A 19,122-nucleotide genomic window follows, 5' to 3' on the forward strand; every position below is an offset into this window, starting at 1 on the left:
GAGCAAGGCTGACAATCTCCTCCCTCCCAGTTTTCCCATGAAATCGTGCTAACATTTGTTTTCTGCTCCTGACACTTGTGCCATCTTCTTAGCTTTAAGGTAGCACTAGGCAAGAGTTTAAACAAATGGCCCCAAGAACAACAGCTTAAATTGATGGAATTCACATAATCCCTTAGAGTTGTGAAGATCCCGGCCTCACCATTTCAGCAAAAACAGAGCCAGAGCAATATTGAACAGGAATGTCAGACTCCATACAGTCATTAGTAGTGCAAGAGGCATCCATGAGGCACGCTGACCTCCCTCCCTAAGCCGAGTTCAGTAATTTGCCATTCCACTTGGCTCTTCTCTACATCACCCCAAAAAACAACTGTGTTTTAAGTCTTTTCAGTGCGATTAGTTTTCACAAGCAAAAGACTAGGATCAGATATGTTGGTTGTTTATCAATTTAGCAGATAGTATAAGCAGCAAGGAATTAATGTAATGATTCCAAACTGATAGAAGAGATAAGACTACATGCAGGGTTTTAAATTGATTGTTTTGGAATGAGAACCAGTCAATTTGCCCACTAAGCTGTGCAGCCCTTTAAAGTATATTTCTGAGCCTCAAGCATCACCCATATTGCTACAGGGAAAAAGAAATAAAACGTATACACATAAAAGGAATTGCAGTAAATACACAGAAGAGAGAAGAATGGTCACAAATACGCTAGAGAACATCAAAAGAAAACACAAAGAGGAAGATAAGGAACAACAGTGACTTAATAGGAAAATTTTGAGCAGTTGCTCCAAGTGGTGTCCACAGAGAGCTGCTGTGCTGGCTCTCCTTGTTTCCAGCTGCTAAGTTCACATTGAAAGGAGCTAAAAATACATTAAATACTTTCCAAATATTATTTTCCCATGTAAGCAATTGGTATAAGTTGCCACAGAGATGCTGTTCTCTTGCCAGTGAGAAGGGAAATAGTATACAACGCTGACAATAGAAGTTGTATTCTATGAAATGTATTGTCTTGGACAAGATGCAGTCCAAAATATGGGAAAGTTTGAAAAGGCATTATTTTAGCCACAAGAATTCCCGACTATTCCCCTCTTCCAACGAGGCAATATATGAAAATGATACTCAGAGATGAGGTTTTTGTCACCTTTGAGAAAAGGTATAGTCTGCACTACTCAAAAGTATGACGTGCAACATTTCTAGCAATCAAGCCTTGGTATTTCAATGAGGAGGAAAAAAAGAGAAGAGTGGCAAACATCTACAATTTAGGTATTCTGTCTCCTGACAAACTAAAATTTCACAATGCTGCAGATTTAAAATACGAATGTACCTGCTTAGCATTCAGGACTCGCCTGGACAGTAAATTCAGCTCTATACAAAAGAAAAGGGTAGGGGGGAATGGGACACTACACATACCAAAACCCATCCAGTTCTTTCTGTTAAATGTGAAGTATAACAGGCTTTTTTATGACATGCCTTCCTCCAAAAATAGCAATGATTACACTGCTCAACTCCCCCACACACTCCAGCTGGCCTTTTTGACACTTAGAACATTACACATTCTCAGTCCTGAGGAATGATCCAAAGTTTGCGGAGTCAAGAGGACTCTTTCCATTGCCCAGAACCCCAACTACAGAATATGAAATACAACAATACCTAGGGAGGCAGGCAACTCCTATTTCTTATAACATTAAATCTTCTTTTAAAGCCAAACGTGACAGATTTTTTGGGAACTCTGAAATCCACAGCTTTCCACAGTCTTGGAAAGATGCTGCAAGTCGCAGCAGTGATAATCTGCCAATTAGAAGGCACATGTGTGAGCAAGACTTTTTTTGTCTTCCAGACAAATGAGAAGATTGTACAGCCTATTCTCCTCGTAGGGATGAGGCGAGGGAAGCGTTAAGATTGCAGCTGCTGCAGAAGTGGAAGCTGCAACTCCCGTGGAGCTTGTACCGACTGTGTAGCCTAGCATGCCATTAAGGGATGCTACTGAACTACCGATACTGTTCCATGTTGGGTTTTTTTCTGAATGAGACAAACCTGAAGCTTTGACCTGCTGTAGTTAACAGAAAGTCTTGCAACACATCTTGCAATATTCCACCCAAGTTCCAATTCAGCTCAATATCCTGCCTATCAGAAGCTCCTAAATAACTACTTAGAGAGTATTCTTGAATAATACAGCTTTCCCCCATATCTTCTGTGACATCTAGTTTTAAGATTTATCACATTCCTTTTGCCCAATCATGATTTATTTTATACATAAAAGAGGACACATAGTGAAGGTAAGGTGGAATCACAACCATTTCAAGTAGCCTACATCTGTAAGGAACTTATCTTTATGAAATCTGTTTTTTTAATAGAAAATCTAACACCTCTTATAACAATGATCTAAATTTCACTAAAAACAAGAAAGCACGTATCAATACTTTAAGGTAAGATATACTGTACTATAGCTTGGCTTTCTTCATTTTGCTAAAGAATCATGTCTGGCTGATGTATTTATTTTGTAATGTTTAACTATAATAGAAAATAGATGAAGTTCAAATGAAAACACTGTTTAGACTATGTCAACAGAGCATAAAACTAAATGAAGTGATTCTGTACTGACTATAAAAACATATTTGCTAATAGTAAAGTTACTAATGGTTATCTATCAAGATCACAACATGAAATAATTCTGCATCTTAAGAACTGTGTTAAAGCAGCAGATACACGAAGTTAGATGTAATTTTTTGATTTTGCAAAACAGCATCATGCAGTGCACTTTATTGCTATTTTATCATTAGTGTAAATAATTAAAAAAAAAACCCAGGAAATTTCCAGCTCACTTTCTTTTTTTTAAATTGCAAGTCACCAAAGGGCTTTTCACTAAGACAGCCAATGCTCGCTTTACACTTGCTAGCAAAAGAAAATCAAGTAAGAGTATCTTGTATACTGAAACAACTGCTTTGTTACAAAGGGAAGGATTCAGAAAACTAGAACAAATGACACTGCTGTAAAAACTATAAGCTTTTTAGACTCAGTTCAAAGACTTATGCATTCTTCTACAACAGACTGAAGTTTTATATTCATCTCAGCAAATCAATCCGCTAATAGGCATCAGTCATCAACACCTAAGTAAAGATCTGCCATTTGAAACAGCTTTGATGTGATTGAAGACTCGCACACAGTCGTAAGTATGACAGAACAGCTTAGCTATTAAAATGTTTTATCTAGCAAAGAACTGTTCATCCTAATTGACTGAAATACTCTTTGAACGCTATTACTGCACGGCTACTTCACTACGCAGCGCTTTAGTACATAGCCACTTGACTTATATCTTGAGATCCAGCACAGCCACATCAAATCTTGTTAGGATATTTTCTCACACATACTTTTGTCAACAGACCAAAACAATAAAGCTGATTGTCATTTTTACAATCAGTTGCTTCGTTAATTCGATACTGAAACGTACTGGGATTCATTACAAAAGCTGCATGCAATCAGCCATTTCTATCAGTCTTTCTTTTTACTGCACTAATAGAATGAATCCTACTAACCACATCAGTTGAAACGGGTTGGCAGGACCGGGTGGAAGCTATTCCCCCGCACCAAGCCCGACCTCTCACCGCGAGAGGTGCATGGCAGGGGCTCCTTTAAGCAGCACTGTGCGGCCCTGGCCCAGCTCCAACACTGACCATATGTCAAGCCGACAGATAAGAAGCCGGAGACAGCCATCTGAAAACAACTGTATACCGCCCGGGCCAACAGGCAGCAAGGGTTTCTAGGCCGACCTCATTACTCATTTCAAAGCCAATTTTAAGCACACCGAAAGTAAACGTACCTGAGGAAAAAAAAAACCAAACCAAACCAAAACACAACACAAAGTCATTATTAGAAAGGCTATGCAATGATATACGCTATTGCAGAAAGTTTCCACTGAATATCATAACTGACCACCAGAAACACAGTCGGAAGATTAATAACAGTTTGTGCCTATAACATTTTTCCTTCTCCATTATATTCACAGCGTGTTAACGATTTGCAAGAAAAAGGAATCAAACATATCAGCAACTGCCACCGAGATCACATTTTACAGAATCAAACAAAATGCTACTGATTTAATACCTCAAATGAAGGGTGATTTATTTTTACTCTGTATCCATTAACGCATCGTAGAGTTCATCAGTTTTTACCATTGCTTTTGTTACCAGGAAGTATGTCACATCAATTCCTTGTACGTAGGCAAACATCATCTACCAGCTTTTATTCCAAAATTACCAAGTAATCAGCACAGCGGAATAGCTAAAATTTACTCCAGTCCCCTATGCAATTTCCATAATTCCATATATTCCATTTCCATATTCCAAATTAATAAAATCCAGGTGAACTTACCTACAGTTTGGAGGAGGGTCTAATGTAATTTCTGCAAGTTCTTTCTGAATTCTTAAGAGAGAAAAAAAAAAATTATCAGGACTTTTTTGCAATATATTTCTTTCAACTTTATGAACATTTCTACAGCAATCAATAATAATAAAATATAATTCTTATAATTTCTGATGGAAAACTGATGCTATAAGGTTTCATGAAACTGCTCAAGAAAATGTTGAACTAAAAATCAAATCTTTTCTGAAAAACAAGCCTCCAATCTGGGTCAAGTTATGCCATGAGCAGCCACCTAGAAAATCCCACTTTTTCTACAGGTCAGGGTTCTCAGATCCTTTGCTCACTTACACAACAATTAAATGTCTCAGATACCCTCCTTCTCTATTTCCTCTCTGCTTATATGCCTCATAGCTCTTGCTCTGCAGAATATTTAACTTCTCTATGTATCTCATACTGGCAGGGCAAAAAAAACAACTTCAGAGGATAGTTATCTCTCACCTTCCTGGAAAGAGCCCATCCCGGTCTTCTCCATAACCCCCTCCTAGGTATTGAGGGGCTGCTATCAGGTCCCCCCGAAGCCTATCCTCAAAGGGAAGTGCTTCAGCTCCCTGGGCAGGCTGGGGACCTGCCGCTGGACTTGCTCCAATGCGTGCCGCCTTTGTACTCGGGGACCCAAAACCAGGTACACATTATTGCAGATGCAGTCTAATGAGAGCCGAGTAAAGGGAGATAAATCGCTTTCCTCCACCTACTGACTATGCTCCTGTTAATACAGCCCAGGAGGCAGTTAGCCTTCGTTGCTGCTTCACATTGAGCTTGCTGTCTGCCGGGGCCCCACGTCCTTCTCAGCAGAGCTGCTCCCCAGGCAGTATCACTACAACGGTTTAGTCCTTCCCACGTGCACGATGTTGCATTTGTCCTTGCTGAATTTCTCAAGTTTCCCCGTCAACCCTCTCTTGCAGCCTGCCGAGGTCCCTCTGAGCAGTGGCCCTGCCCCTGTGTGTACCAACTGCTCCCCCCAAACTTCTTGTCATCTGCAAACTTGAGAGAGGGCGTTCTGCCGTATCTTCTAGGTCACTGCTACAGACGTGAAGCTGGGCAGGTCTAGCACAGATCCTGGCAGCATTGCACTCGTTACGGGCATCCTGCTGGAGGTCTTCCTCCAGGCAGAGCAACGCCGTTGTTAAGGATTTCTGGACATTCCCAGGCTGACGCTCCCATGCCAAGTCCTTGAATCCCTGATCTCTGCCACATCTGTCAATAGGGGCTCTTTTCCATTATATCAGCATCTGCATGAGAGCCAGTATATCCCCCCCGAAGAAATTTAAACATGCAGAGTAGGAGTTTACAGAGTTCCCAAAGGAACTTGTAGGAGTTTACAGTTCCCAAAGACCTGCCAGAGTATGATGCCATAAGCAGGACTGCGATGGCCACCCTCCCTATAAACTACACCCAAGGCTTTTTTATAGGCTACTTCAGTGCAAAAACATGGAACATTTAGAAGGAGGAAGGAAAAGAAAAACAATTCAATGTACCCTCAGTATTTTCTTCCTCCCTTCTCCTTCACAGGATTTCACGTACAGGAGCAGATTGCTACTCCTGTTATTCCCTACACCAAGAAAGAAAACCTGCACGATAATACCACTCAAATTCCTGAGATACGTGCTCAAGCCACAACCCAAAAGTTCAGGCCTGACCTGAAGTACACACATATCTTGTTCAAAATGACTGCCACCCATTTTGCACATAAATACAGGCAAACAAAATGGTTTATCAAAATAAACATTCAGGTATATTGGCATATATAACATAAAAATGAGCAGTTTAATTCTCTATATAACGTTACGATCCAAACACAATCTTACATGCTAAGGAGTCTCACAGCCACTATCAAAATTCCCCTTATGCCACTATGAGTTGATTTTATGGCTATAATGAATAAATGAACCAAAGGCAGTAGAGGAACTGGCCTGAACCAGAAACTCCAATCCTTTATCATCCACATTCTGAAATAATTAGGACATATTGGGCAAGACGTGTAGGTAGAGGTAACAATCGTTTATTAGACCAGCCGATATCATTGAAAAGATAAAAACACTCTTTCAGATGCTTAGCTTTTCTTCTAACCTCTATGCATCCCAACACAACACACACACACACTAGTTACTCCCGCAGAAGGGGGGAAATTCGATGTTTATTTGCTTTTTCTACTCACTGAAATATTTACAACTCCAGTATATAGAATTTCCCCAATAAATATCACTCCTTTCTTGTAAAAATACAGGCACAGGCTGCTTAATCAATATTTGCAGCACGTCATTGTAGTAACACTGAAAATCCACCACATTTTTTAAAAGCGAAAATCTGATTAGTGAAGTCTAAGCACAACAAACATGTTGCTTTAAAAAAGTTACTCCATTTAAACAATCCTAACAGTTCACACCTTTTAGAAGGGAGATCTTATAAGTGTGGGAGATGCTTAAAATATATCTTCTGCATATGACAAATTTCTACTGTGTTTTTGAAATTATACTATCACAAATTCAAATCACGGAAAACCTAGGTAGCATGGAATCTTCAATTTCATGTTTTATGGGTTGTTTTGCTTTTTCTGCCTTTTGGGAAGTTACAGAATGATAGTATTGAACTTCTATAGAGTCGGGGATTATTCCTTTGCTTTACATACAGTAGTAAGAGCAGTTAATATTTCATTGCATTACAATGAGTCTGAGACACACCGAGAATAGATTGACAAGTGCAGCTTAAGTCCTAGATCAAAAACCTTATATTCTTCCTCCTAAATCCTAACCCATGTCCCTTCCATTCTGAAAACAAAAGGGTACAGAGTTCTCTCTTTTTCTCCCTCTGTTTCAGTTCAGCCCCAAATTTCTAACTTCTAATGCTAAGAGCACTAAAACGGTCCTTGTTCAAGCTTTTCCTGTGATTGAGCAAACAAGAACTTTCTGCTTCAAATGATAAAAATTGATCAGATGGTACTTTCGATTTATGTTCAAAAGTCCCAATTGCTTTTGCAAGCATCTAAGATAAAGAGATGTTTCATTCATGATTATTTTTATACAAACAAGATACAACATATTAATATGATACTGTCCACCAATTGCTCCTCAGCAAGCTGTCCGTGTTTATTCTCCTACTCTGTGGCATCCCAAACTAAAATTAATATATACACCTTACACCTCTTTTGTTGCAACCTTAATTTACCTTGCATTCATGCTGAGAGCACATTCATAAACAGTTTCTGCAGAGCAGCTGACACGCAATAGCTTGTTCACATGTCACAGCATTCAAAGTTACAATTAAATCGTCAGACAACATCCCAGAGAGCCTTGCACTGATAGAGACCTCCAATGTGCAAGCTGGCCTTTGTCTGCACGAGTTATTCCACTGCTCTGGCACTTGTTTCATATCTCCACTGAGTTGCCCTCAGAATCTGGCATAGGAGAGGATGTGCCTCATTTCCTTCGCTGACCACAGAGGGTTCACCGCGAGAATATGTGGCCTCTGGCAACAAAACGTTTTTTGCAGGGTCCTTTCTGGCATCTCTTTCTTCAGATTTTCTGCCTCAGTACAGTTACGTTTAGCTATGTCAGAGAGGAAAAAGGACTCTCAATTAAAATCATTATATATATCCAGTTTATATTTAAACTAATGACATACTTGTTTACTACATATTGGGGAGCGGGGTGACGGCAGGGGGAGAAGCCCTTGCTGGTAATCAAAGCCCTGGGCTCTACACATAGGACATTTAATTTGCAATGTCAGATCTGATACTCTTTGTTTGGTCTTAAAGAAGCCATTTGACCCCTCTCTCTCTCATATATCTGTATACATATAAAAATATTTTCCCCTCCATTTTACTAACAGAAAAGAACAAACACAGTTGCCCTCCAGTAATAGTGCAAAGGTTAATCTACCCCTAAATTCAGAAGCATGAAAGTACATTGTGGATTTCAAATATTACTAATTCTCACCGACATATATTTACTACTGTGCAAGCCTAGGGGGACTGTGTATTGTTTCCTTCATGAAACAGTTAAAAGTTCTCTAAAGGTAACAGAGAACTGAACACGTCAGAGGATCTCCCAATATGATTAATAGGAAAAGAAGCAAAATAAAGGACTATATGACAATGAGCTATTTTTACCACATCTACCTTTATAAAATACATGCCTCCACCCATAAAAGCCAGGTGAACCAATACGCCATACTGAAGAATATGCTATTTAGGAAATACTAAGAAATGCAATCGCTGGTATGTATTTCAATCTTACATAAACTGTGACTGAGCAGGAAATGGATCTAAAGATGGTTAGATTCATGCTGGAGGAAATATTCTTGCCTCCATACTAGATGCAGAACAAATGACAAGGATATTTCTTATAACAAAAAGCACTCCATATTTTGCCATCATTTTCAACATGCTAAATATCATTCCCAGATTCCTTGAAAATCGTGCTGTGATAAACTTCTCTGAGGAAAAAAGAGAGAGGGGAAAAAAGTGCTCATTTTTATTTTGTTGAATTTCAAACAAATTTAATCCATTACCTATTTGCTACTCCTTAAGGTTGTAACTTCTTTCAATAAAGAAAAGATTACAACTAAAGTTTTAAAGTTCACAATTCATTGTAGGCACAGATATTTATAAAAAAATTCCAGGACTGGACACAAAGGTTGACAGATTTTCAACTATCAACTTCAGGAGCCAAGCAAAACAATACATTTATTTGTTGAGCTACTATGTCAGCCAAGAATGGTTACACTTCTCTCAATCCAAAGGTCACGCTAAGATTTGCTACTTAAGAGGTAACAAGATGCCTGCTGTTTTCAAGGACAGCAATTCAATTCCGTGTCTGAACTGTAATTGTGATATGCAGCGAGTTTCTCAATCTTGACATGTTAGGTAAGAAAGGTTGCTATTTAAGGTGATGCCCTCTGGGTGAGGAAAATTGAAGGACCGGTACGCTGTATGACATATGCTGTAAGCTATTACACCTGTATAGCAGCTAGTCCTAAAAGTATTAACAGAGAAGGACAGCGTGTGATGCCATCTATAGCAATGCTAACAGAAGAAACTCTGTATCTTAAAAACAAAAATCTCACTCAAATATGAATTCAAGTGGTTTCATACAGCCTCCCTAATCAGATCATTTTGGAAAGCAGTAAGCTGCAGGAGTAGTATATTCATACGTAAGACGTGGTAGCAGTTTACTTTTACACAAGCTAAAGTCAGCACACTGCTAAATCTTGATTTATAGAAAACCTAGTGCTACTGAAAATTCTTTAACTGACTACATAAACATACAAATAAAAAGCAGAACATAAGTATTCCAAATACAGATGTACAGATCTTCATTCTAATCCAAGATATACAGTAGGTATCATAATGTAATCCAAAAATACTGTGACTACAATTCCATATGCATGAAAAAGCTTTCCAAGTGAGAAAACACGACTTCCAAACTCAGGTTAGAATCAAGTCTGTAGTCTGTGACTTTGGCTCCGGTGCTACGTTAACTTGCTGGTGTTCTCTACTCTGAACAGGAATTAAGGAATCTTGACCAAAGCCTCAACTGCAGTACACTCTGTTGTTTGGGTTTTTTACTGATTGTAGCAGAGGTCACTCCTTTAACTATAATACAGTTATTAGAGGGAATTGCATAGTGAAACACTTAAGTGAAGATTATTGTGACTGTAGAGTAATGCCATACAAACCCACAGAATTCAAAAACTAGAAAAGGAAAAAGTTGCTAAGCATATATCCAGTCTTTTTTCACTAGGACAGCTGAATTACTTCAATTTATTTCAATTTTTAAAAGATCACTTTTTTAACCTGGTCAAGAACAACATTTCCATTGAAGGAGTATAGCCTTATTGCTGCACTATTTTTCATTTCTAATGAACAAAAATAATAGTATTACTATGAAGATATTTTATATAGACAGTTTCTGTAATACTTATCACATATTGAGGAATCTACGCCATTTTTCCTTCCTTCATGTTACTCCTCTCCTTTTTATCCTCTACTTTAATTTCTGATTTTCCTTTCTTGAAGCATTACTGATTTTAATTAAAAAGCAAAGAAACAAAAGCTGTAATGTGAACACCTGGCCAGATTAAGAATGTTTATAGAAATGTAATCCCAATTCTAACACAGTGACAAACTACTGAATACTTTAAAAAAAAAAAAAAAAGAAAAAGAAAAAAAAGAAAAAATACTATGATACTATTAGAAAACCCTGTTACTATAAAAACTATGTTGCTGTGATCCTTCCACAAAGTGCTCTGACATCCAGCACTCCTAAAATACATTTTTTTCAAAAATATTATTTATTGTGCACATATCTACAGAACTCTTATAAATCAACTCAGCTTTTAAAATGCATAATCAAAGGCTTTCCTTCAATATTAGTACACATATGAAATTGGCTTTAGAGTCTAACTGGCAAACATACTGATGTCAGCAATTGGCATAATTAGTTTCAGCAGAACCATAAGCAGATATGATTAAACTTTAAAAGGTTTAAGTAATTTTATCACTGTGAAATGCACGTTGATAAAAGCTCTAAGCTTTAAAGATACAAAGCTAAGATTAATAGACCAATTTCTGACATATCATTATTAATTTTTTAATAGGATAGTGTCCACAGGCCCTTGTCAGAATTGTGGCATCATTACATTAGGCATTGTACAAAGTTCAGAATACACAGACTCTTTTCTAAAGATGTTAAAAACTGGTGTTTATGACCTTAAAAGTCATGACTAGTCCAATATTCCTAATATTTAAAAAATAACAATAGCAGGAAGCAGACGAAAGAAAAGAAAGCCAGAAACCATAATGGCTGTGAGGATTAACTACATGAACAACATTATGGTTTGAAGTGAAAGCTAGTGGGTTTTTTTCCTTTTAGTCATAAAAGGAAACATGGGCAAGATTTGCTGGCCATCCTTTAAGTGATATGGCTAGGTAATCTCCTAATAGCGTCATAGTAGGAATGGGTCTTCAGAAAGCATTTCACCAGGGAAGAAAAAAAAACAAGAAAGGCTAGCTGTAAGGAAGGTGTCTATGGCAGAAGAAAAACATGACAATACCTCACTGGAAAGATAGAAAAGACTTCAGTTCAGAAAAGTATGCAAATGGTAAGGGACAGATTAAGCCAAGACAAAGACTTGAATCCTGAAGAGATGTACACAGACGTTATATACTTGTATTTACGGACTCCTGCTACATGGATATGTTATAAATTACAGCAATAGGGCCTTGATGCTTCTCCTTTACCCCAGCAGCACAACTCCAGTCGTTTTTCTTGTAGTTTACACGGCCTTGAATTAGCAAAGAAACAGGATCTGGGAACTCTGCATCAGGACAGTCTGCAGAATTGGTCTCTTGTCAGATTATTTTAAAATATTTTAAAAATATTTTAAAAATATTTTAAAATGTTTTTTAACTTCAATCACTATCATCCCATTTGAATTCCGTTGTCTATACTAACACCCCTACGTGTACTAATGGAACAAAACTAAGCTGTAAATTCCTTGTATGGTCCAAGCAAGACAATTGTTATCTGGAGACTGACATGATAGCATAGAATAATTTAAATAGCTATTCTACAAACCCACCTTTCCTCTCAAGCAGAAAAGAGAAGGGAAAGAAATGGGTATTTAAACAGACCACAGTTTAAAGTAATGAAACCAACATGCATTTGGTGTTCACTCAAATATTTCTGACCTGACCATCTGGGAAAAGGAAACGCAGTACTTTACAGCAATAGGTATTACGGTAGTCCTAACATGCTGAGTTACTGAACTGTCTGAAATGTTTATGGTTAATTAACTGTAAGTTACACTGACAAGTTTCAACATCAGTCACACATACACATACAGAGATATATTTTATAAGGCTACAAAACTGTCTGAGTTTTACTAGCAATAAAAAAATGTCAGCTTTTATCATGCAAGCTACTATTAAAACCATGTGAAAGAGCCAATCTGTCAAAGAAAGGAAAAAAGTATATAGGTCTCATTATTGTGACCAGTCCCAAAAGGCTATTACACTGACATAGTAGTGTTATAATAAAACAATAAGAAAATTAATATACTGAGTCAATACATACATCTGATGGTCAGCTGAAAAAAGAGAAAGGAAAATAAACAGCCAGAAAGAACACCATACCTTTTAGCACTAGTTGACAGTTTAGCAGCTGTTTTGCTTGATATTTTGCCCTCTTTTTTCTTGGGTTGAACCTGCTCCCTTTCTTGTTCCTGCTGAACACCTTCACGCTGATCTCCATCAGAGCTGCCTCCACTAGTGCTTGGACTATCATCAACTCTCTGCCCCTCTGTAGACATGGCAGATGCTGCACTGAACAAAAAACAAACAACAAAAGTTAGCTTTTTCAGAAGAAACTGTCCAACAGTATTTCTTACATGCCTTAAGGAAATAACATGCGAGATTTATGTCGTTGTCTTAATACATAATGCTTGTGTTACAGTACTTCAGTAATCTTAGTACTGAAGAGTTTTGTCATAAGCATCTTAACAATAATTCAGGAGTTGGTCACTTTAAATCCCGTATCAAATAAATAATAAACCCTTTTATATATATATATGAAAAGCATAAGCTATTGTAGTTAAGCGGGAAACATAATTCTGCAAGTATAATACCATTCACTATGAATGACATTTTTCAACCGCCCGACAGTATCACAGAGTTAGCTATCTCATCACTACGCCACCGGTTCAAATCTAGCATGGTTTGTTAAAAACTGAGAGCTATTACTATCTTAAGACTCTGTGTTATCCTATATGAAATAAATCTGTGGGCTCATTCCAAGTCTGTAATGTGGGTTTCCACATTACAAAATCCACATCTTGGCATGCTGGATGGAAACATTCACAGAACCAAAAGGCACTAACACAGGACTGTTTGTATTTACTGAAACGGTACCCTTCTAGAGCGGTAAGCATGCTGCTAGAGGATATAAGGAAGTTTTTTCCTGACAAATTCTGTTCAGTCAACGTGAGGCAACACAGCTGTCAGAGAACACGAGCGACAAGAAATCTCAGTACATTTCAGAAGTCAAGTTAATGCTTTATTCGCACACTTCTGATATTAGTTAGCTATTTTCATTTCTTCCTTCATTTTAAATAGTATAACAATATGCCGACAGATGAGGAATTACAAGCCCACTGTTACAGCTGTCATGACTTCTCAAACTGTTCTAATGAAGGGCAGATGTCCATGAAAAACTCTTACTGAATTAGCATATGTGGTGGCAATGACTGTTAGAAAATTTTACAAAAAAAAACCCCAAACTCAAACCCAGAAGGTCTTTCCTTTAACTCCAAATCTGTAGTTTATATACGTATTTTATATATCCTCCTCTCCTAGAGATTTTAATGAAAGAACCACCTTCAAAGCACACAGGCCCAAACGTTACTTGCTTACACCCACGCAATCCCCATATATCTGGGTGGTTTTCTGATCGAATCTGTCCGAATCAAGAATTTGCTCTTTCATACACAAAGAGTTTTAAATTGCTGTGAACTTCGACTTGCTTTTCCTCTTACCTATGTACAGACACCATCACAATTAAGAACAGAACGATTCACCTTGACTATTACATGTTTTAATACTCTCTCAAGGGAGAATAATGAGATTGCAGGCTCAGATTCAACCATGCTCATTCAGTGGATTAAACAAAGTTCATCTCCCTGCACATATTTATGGGAAGAGACAGCAAAGTAAAGTAACATCAATGCCAACAGGGTTATGTTGAAAAGGATGCTTTTTGTGTTCTGGTTATAGCTGCATGTAAGAAAACAAATTTACTCCTATTCTGCAAAAGCTTTACCAAGATCTAATGCTATCAATGAGTACACACCATGGAGCGGAAGAACTAATCTTTTCAGGCATTATCGACACAATCCAACTAACTGCAGGAGGAATTAGATCTTTTTTGTCTAATTTATGAAGCTTTACTGAAAAGGAAATCTGGAAGTATGGGATCCCTTCAAAATGTTTAAATGCTGAAAGAAATAGCAAGTCATGGATATGGGACTAGGATTCCCTTAACCAGCTTAAGCTACATTTTGGATTTTATTATGGAAAAGAGTATTTTATAAATATATTTTCATATATAAATTTATATAAAAACACAACACCTAGCCTGCTCATTGAAGCAACTGAAATAAGGCATAGTTTGCGTCCTAAAATTAAAATACAAAAATTGTTCATTCTTAGAGAACAATTTTTCCTACAGTATAGCTACAACATTATATTTAACATAATTCATATATTTATACAGATTAATGTTTAGATATTTACATCCTGATTGTCAGATTTAAGATAAAAGCAACAGAAGATTTAGAGGTAATAAAACACAAAAGTATCATATTCTGACAAGTCAAAATATGCATTTAATAACTGTAATGCAATTTTGATAGTAGGTACTTGTTTTCTTTGCTTCTACATACAGCTAAAATACAATCTCATCTTTTTTTATAATACTTTTGATGGCCTTTATTTACTCTAGATTTTAGTTCTGATCTTTGCTTAATTTTAAAGAGAAAAATTCTCTTCACAATGTACATAGGCTTTAACACTGCAGGCCAGCATGTTAAAAGCATATTTAATAAAGCCTATATGCACAGGACATCTGCTGTGAATAATCTTGGCTATAAATATTACTATTATCCAAAAACAACTGTATTCACTTCATAAGTTCAGGTTACTATCCAGCAGACAAACACTGTAACAGTAGCCCAGAGCATATAATTACTGTAACATGTAACGCCAGCATTTACAACAGGAAAATGCTTAAATCTGTCATTTGATGTCTGGCTAGTTTCTTGGGTTTTTTTCCCTCTCTCCTTCTCTCTCTGTTCCCCTTCCTGACATCCAGGCAGTTCTTTCCATGCCCTCTCCTCACGATATCTGCAATTTTAGGAATTTTGCATAGTCCGAGGGATGCTCAATATCACAGTAAAAGTGTGTTTTGAAGGGCCTGAAGTTAGATACTTCAGACATGGTCAAACTTAAAAGACAAACACACACGAACAAATAAAAGAATGTAAAAAAAACAAAAAGAAAAAATCAACCGAGGGGATGACAGTGTTAGGAAAACATTTCACTGCCACGAACGCAGACAGAGAAATACAAGATACCCCTCGAATCTGGACAGCCATGAGTGTCATTGCAACTGTCATACGGAAAGACACACGATGTCCAGGTCCCCGGCTGCCAGGCTATTCTACATTCAGGCGAGGGTTGCTAACCTCCCTGCTGTTATGCTGAGAAAAATGAGCAGAGGGGACAGAGGAAATAGTGAAAGGGGACTTAAAAGTCTCTCCCTTAACGTGAGATGATTCAGCAGAGACACAGATTACAAGTGTAACTACAACTATCAATTCTAAGTGAAAAGTGTCCAAAGGATTCTGCTCCTGTCATATACATCCACCGGCACCTTCCCCTCCCTCCTCAAAAGGAAAAAAAACCACCACAACAAAAAAAACCAACCACCACCCCCCCTCAAAAAAAAAAATTATCCAGCAGTCAGGGACTGAGAGATCCTGGCAATGAACAGCTGGGTCCCAAGGGCGGCAGAGCTAGTGATGATGTCTTTCTAAAGCGGTCTTAATTTCCTATAAGCCAAGATAAATTGAGTATTTCTGCAGGGTCCACGAAGAGCAGCAACAGCAGGAGCCGCCTTACTTCATCTTCATTAAAAACCGTAAAGGGCAAAAGGACCAAAACATCACAGGAGGGGAGGCAGAAGGAGCCCGGTTCCTGGCCGGGCAGGGTCCGCCTCTGAGAGGGGCAGCCGGAGGGACAGGACGACAGCCCCGGGCTCCCACGGCCCCACCGCCGCGGGTGGGCACAACGGGCGACTCGCCCGTCTTCCCCCGCCCCTTGGGGAGACCCAGCGTGCGGCATGGGGCCGTACCGGGGGAGGGAGGGGGGCATGGGTACCCCCAAACGCCACACGCACACCGCACCCCCCCGGCCGGGCAGGCGGCGGCCGGGCCGGGGTGAGAAGTAGGAGACAGCCGGGGAGAGGAGGAGGAGGAGGAGACTGCGAGAGGAAGACGTCGGGGGCACATGAGGGAAGGGAGGGGGTTGGGCTGCGGGGCTCCTCGGGGTGCTCCGGGGCGGGGGGGGGGTAGTGCCCCTCCCGAGGGGCTCCAACCCGGGACGCCCACCGCTGCGGAGGGTGTGGGGATGTTGTACCCGGGAGGCTCGGTCATGGCGGGGGGCAGGGGGTACCCCAGCGCTGCAGCGACCCAGGGGCGCAGGGGGGACCACGCGATCGGCGCGGAGGGGGGCCAGGGCGGGCGGGAGGAGGGGGTGGGGGGAGCGGGGGTGGCCGCTGCTCCCGCCCGCAGCGGGGCAAGCAGGACAAATGGACACGGAAGAGTTGTTGAAGGGGCGTGGGGGTGCTGAGGAGCAATGGAGGCTGGAGCGATGACCGGAGGATGGATGGAGCCGGGGGCAGCGGGGAGCGGTGGCAGAGATGCCGAGGTGGCAGGGGGCGGCGGGGGGGCGGCCGAGACTGTTGCTAAGAACGGGCACGGCCGGGGATGACAAGGGGGGGGAAGGCGGCACCGGGCAGCGCCGGGGGGATGCGGAGGGGGGAGGGGAGGTGAAGGATAGAGACCGAGGATTGCAGTTAAACCGGGGGGGGGAAGCGGGGGGGGCTGCCGTGAGGGAGGGATGGCGAGGGAAGGGGAGGCGGGGGGGTAGGAGCCTGGCGGGGGGAGGGGAGGGAGACGGGGACCTAAGTCGGGGCAGAGGTGTACCTCGGGAGGGACGGGACGGGGCGGGCGGAAGGGGGGACCGCTGCTACCTGCAGGCGAGCGCAGGTCTCTCTCTCTCTCTGTCTCTCTCTCGCTGGTGCCGGGCACAGGCTGCGGGACAATCCGACGCGGTCGCCCCGACTCCGGCCGGGCGCGGGGCTGGAAAGGGGCTGCAGCCGCTCACTGAGTCATGAGCCCGCTGCCCCGCGCTCCTCGTCCTCTTCTTTCTTCCCCCTCTCTCCCGAGCAGCAGCGGCGGCCGCTGCTGCTTCTCCCTCCGCCGCCGCTCCTGCCCCCGCTGCCCGAAGAGAAGTGAAGCCGCTGCCGCGCGCGCGCGCGCGCCCCCGCCGCCACCGCCTCCGCGCGCGCGCGCGCCCCCGCCCGCCCGGCCAGCGCCGCGCGCGCGCCCGCCAGCCAATTAGCCCGGGCGCTCGCAGTCCGCCAAGGGAGGGGCGGGGTGGGCGGGCGCGCGCGCGCGCTTTCGGCGAGGGGGCGGGGGGGGGAGGGGGAAAGTGACAGGCGGGCGGGGGGGGGGATGGGGCGCGGGCGCGGGCGCGCGCGCCCGCGGGGGCCGTCGGAGGCCGCGCGCCGCCGGGCCGGGGCGGGGGGAGGGGGAAGCGCCGCCGGCGGGAGCGCGCGTTAAAGGGAAGGACGGGGGGGGCGGGGGCTGGGCGGGGTCAGCGGGGCCGAGTAGGAAGGAGCAGTGAGGGGACGGGGGAGCGGGGAGCCGGGAGCCGGGAGCCCCGGCCGGGGGTCTGGTGGGGGCGGCGGGGCTGCGCAGCGCAGGGGGATGGAGGCTAGGGTACCCGGCCCTCTTCCTTCGCACCGCGGCCCCCCGCGAAAGTCCTCGGTGCGGGCGGGAGCGGGGCGGCGGGGGGCGGCCGGGCAGGCCGGGACGGGGCCGGGGGGGCGGCGGTGGCGGCGGCAGCAGGGGCGGGCGAGGGCCGGCATCAACTTTCTTTGCTCTTCTCGTCTTTTTCTGCTTCTTTGTTCCCTCCGCCGGTCGCCCCCTCCTCCGCCCCCCCCGGTGCTGCCGGCCCGCCGCCCGCACCTCCCCGCGGCCTTTGTCTCGGCGAAGCCACCGCTGACGGAGCAGCCGGAGACACGCCGGGTGCCCCCGGGGGAGCGGAGGGTCCGGCGGCGGCCGGGCGGGGGGGGGCGCGTTACCTGGCGAGGGGCGGTGCGAGGGCACCGGGTGCCTGCTCCGGCGCGGGGAGAGGGCCGAGGCCGGTACTTTACGGTCATACTTTTGTGTTTATCGGGGCAGTTTCGACCACAAGGCTGCTGCGTCGCATTAGCACAGCTTGATGGCACAAACAGCCCCCGGCCACTAACAACATGGGGTGACGTACGGCATCCCAGTTGGAGATAGGTGCTGTAGCGTGATTGTAGTCAGGTAAATGAATCTCGCCTCCCACGCAAGTAGGCATTACCTCCGTGGCAAGCATCGCAATAAGGAATGGGAGAGGCCAAGACGGAGCCACGCTTAAATGTTACATGTTGAGTATGAATAACTAACATAATAACGTAACTAGCTAACCTGGAACAAAACAAACCTCTAAGAGAACTGGCTGTCAGGTAACCGGCTGCGTTGGCCTAACTGAGATACTTATGTCCCCGTGCTGACCCTGCTGCTTTAATCTTTACGTAACATGCAGTTTATGCTTAGCTACATTATGTAAACGTCTATCACCTCAAACCTTTCTTCATCTAACAGGGAAATATACAGGGCAAGGGTAAAGGGGTAATGGCAAGTCAAATATTTTCCCCCTTTTAACAACTAAAGGGAATTGAAAAAGAAAATGTGTTCTCGCCATTCCACACGTACAAGGAAAAGTTTCTCCCTGCTTGAGCTGTGAAGTATTGTACTTTTTCTGACTCATGGTTACGGTGTAGGTGGAGTCCGTGCAACCAAACATACAGAAATTGAGAACCTGAAGCACTGCTGAGATTT

General features: G+C 42.6%; 1 protein-coding gene across 1 annotated transcript in view; it reads right to left on the reverse strand.

Moving 5' to 3' along the window:
• The window catches only part of LOC142079357 (ubiquitin-conjugating enzyme E2 E2), a 220,963-nt gene extending 203,503 nt beyond the window's left edge, over nt 1–17,460 (reverse strand). The window contains exons 1-3 of the mRNA XM_075143420.1: nt 17,220–17,460; nt 12,548–12,736; nt 4,366–4,416 (exon numbers count right to left, since the gene is read on the reverse strand). Coding sequence (XP_074999521.1) covers nt 4,366–4,416; nt 12,548–12,723 — 227 coding nt within the window. The 5' untranslated portion in view covers nt 12,724–12,736; nt 17,220–17,460. The remainder of the gene's footprint in view (nt 1–4,365; nt 4,417–12,547; nt 12,737–17,219) is intronic.
• Between the last annotated feature and the right edge of the window lie 1,662 nt (nt 17,461–19,122).

This window comes from Calonectris borealis, chromosome 2 (assembly GCF_964195595.1).
Source record: "Calonectris borealis chromosome 2, bCalBor7.hap1.2, whole genome shotgun sequence".
Taxonomy (NCBI): Eukaryota; Metazoa; Chordata; class Aves; order Procellariiformes; family Procellariidae; genus Calonectris; species Calonectris borealis.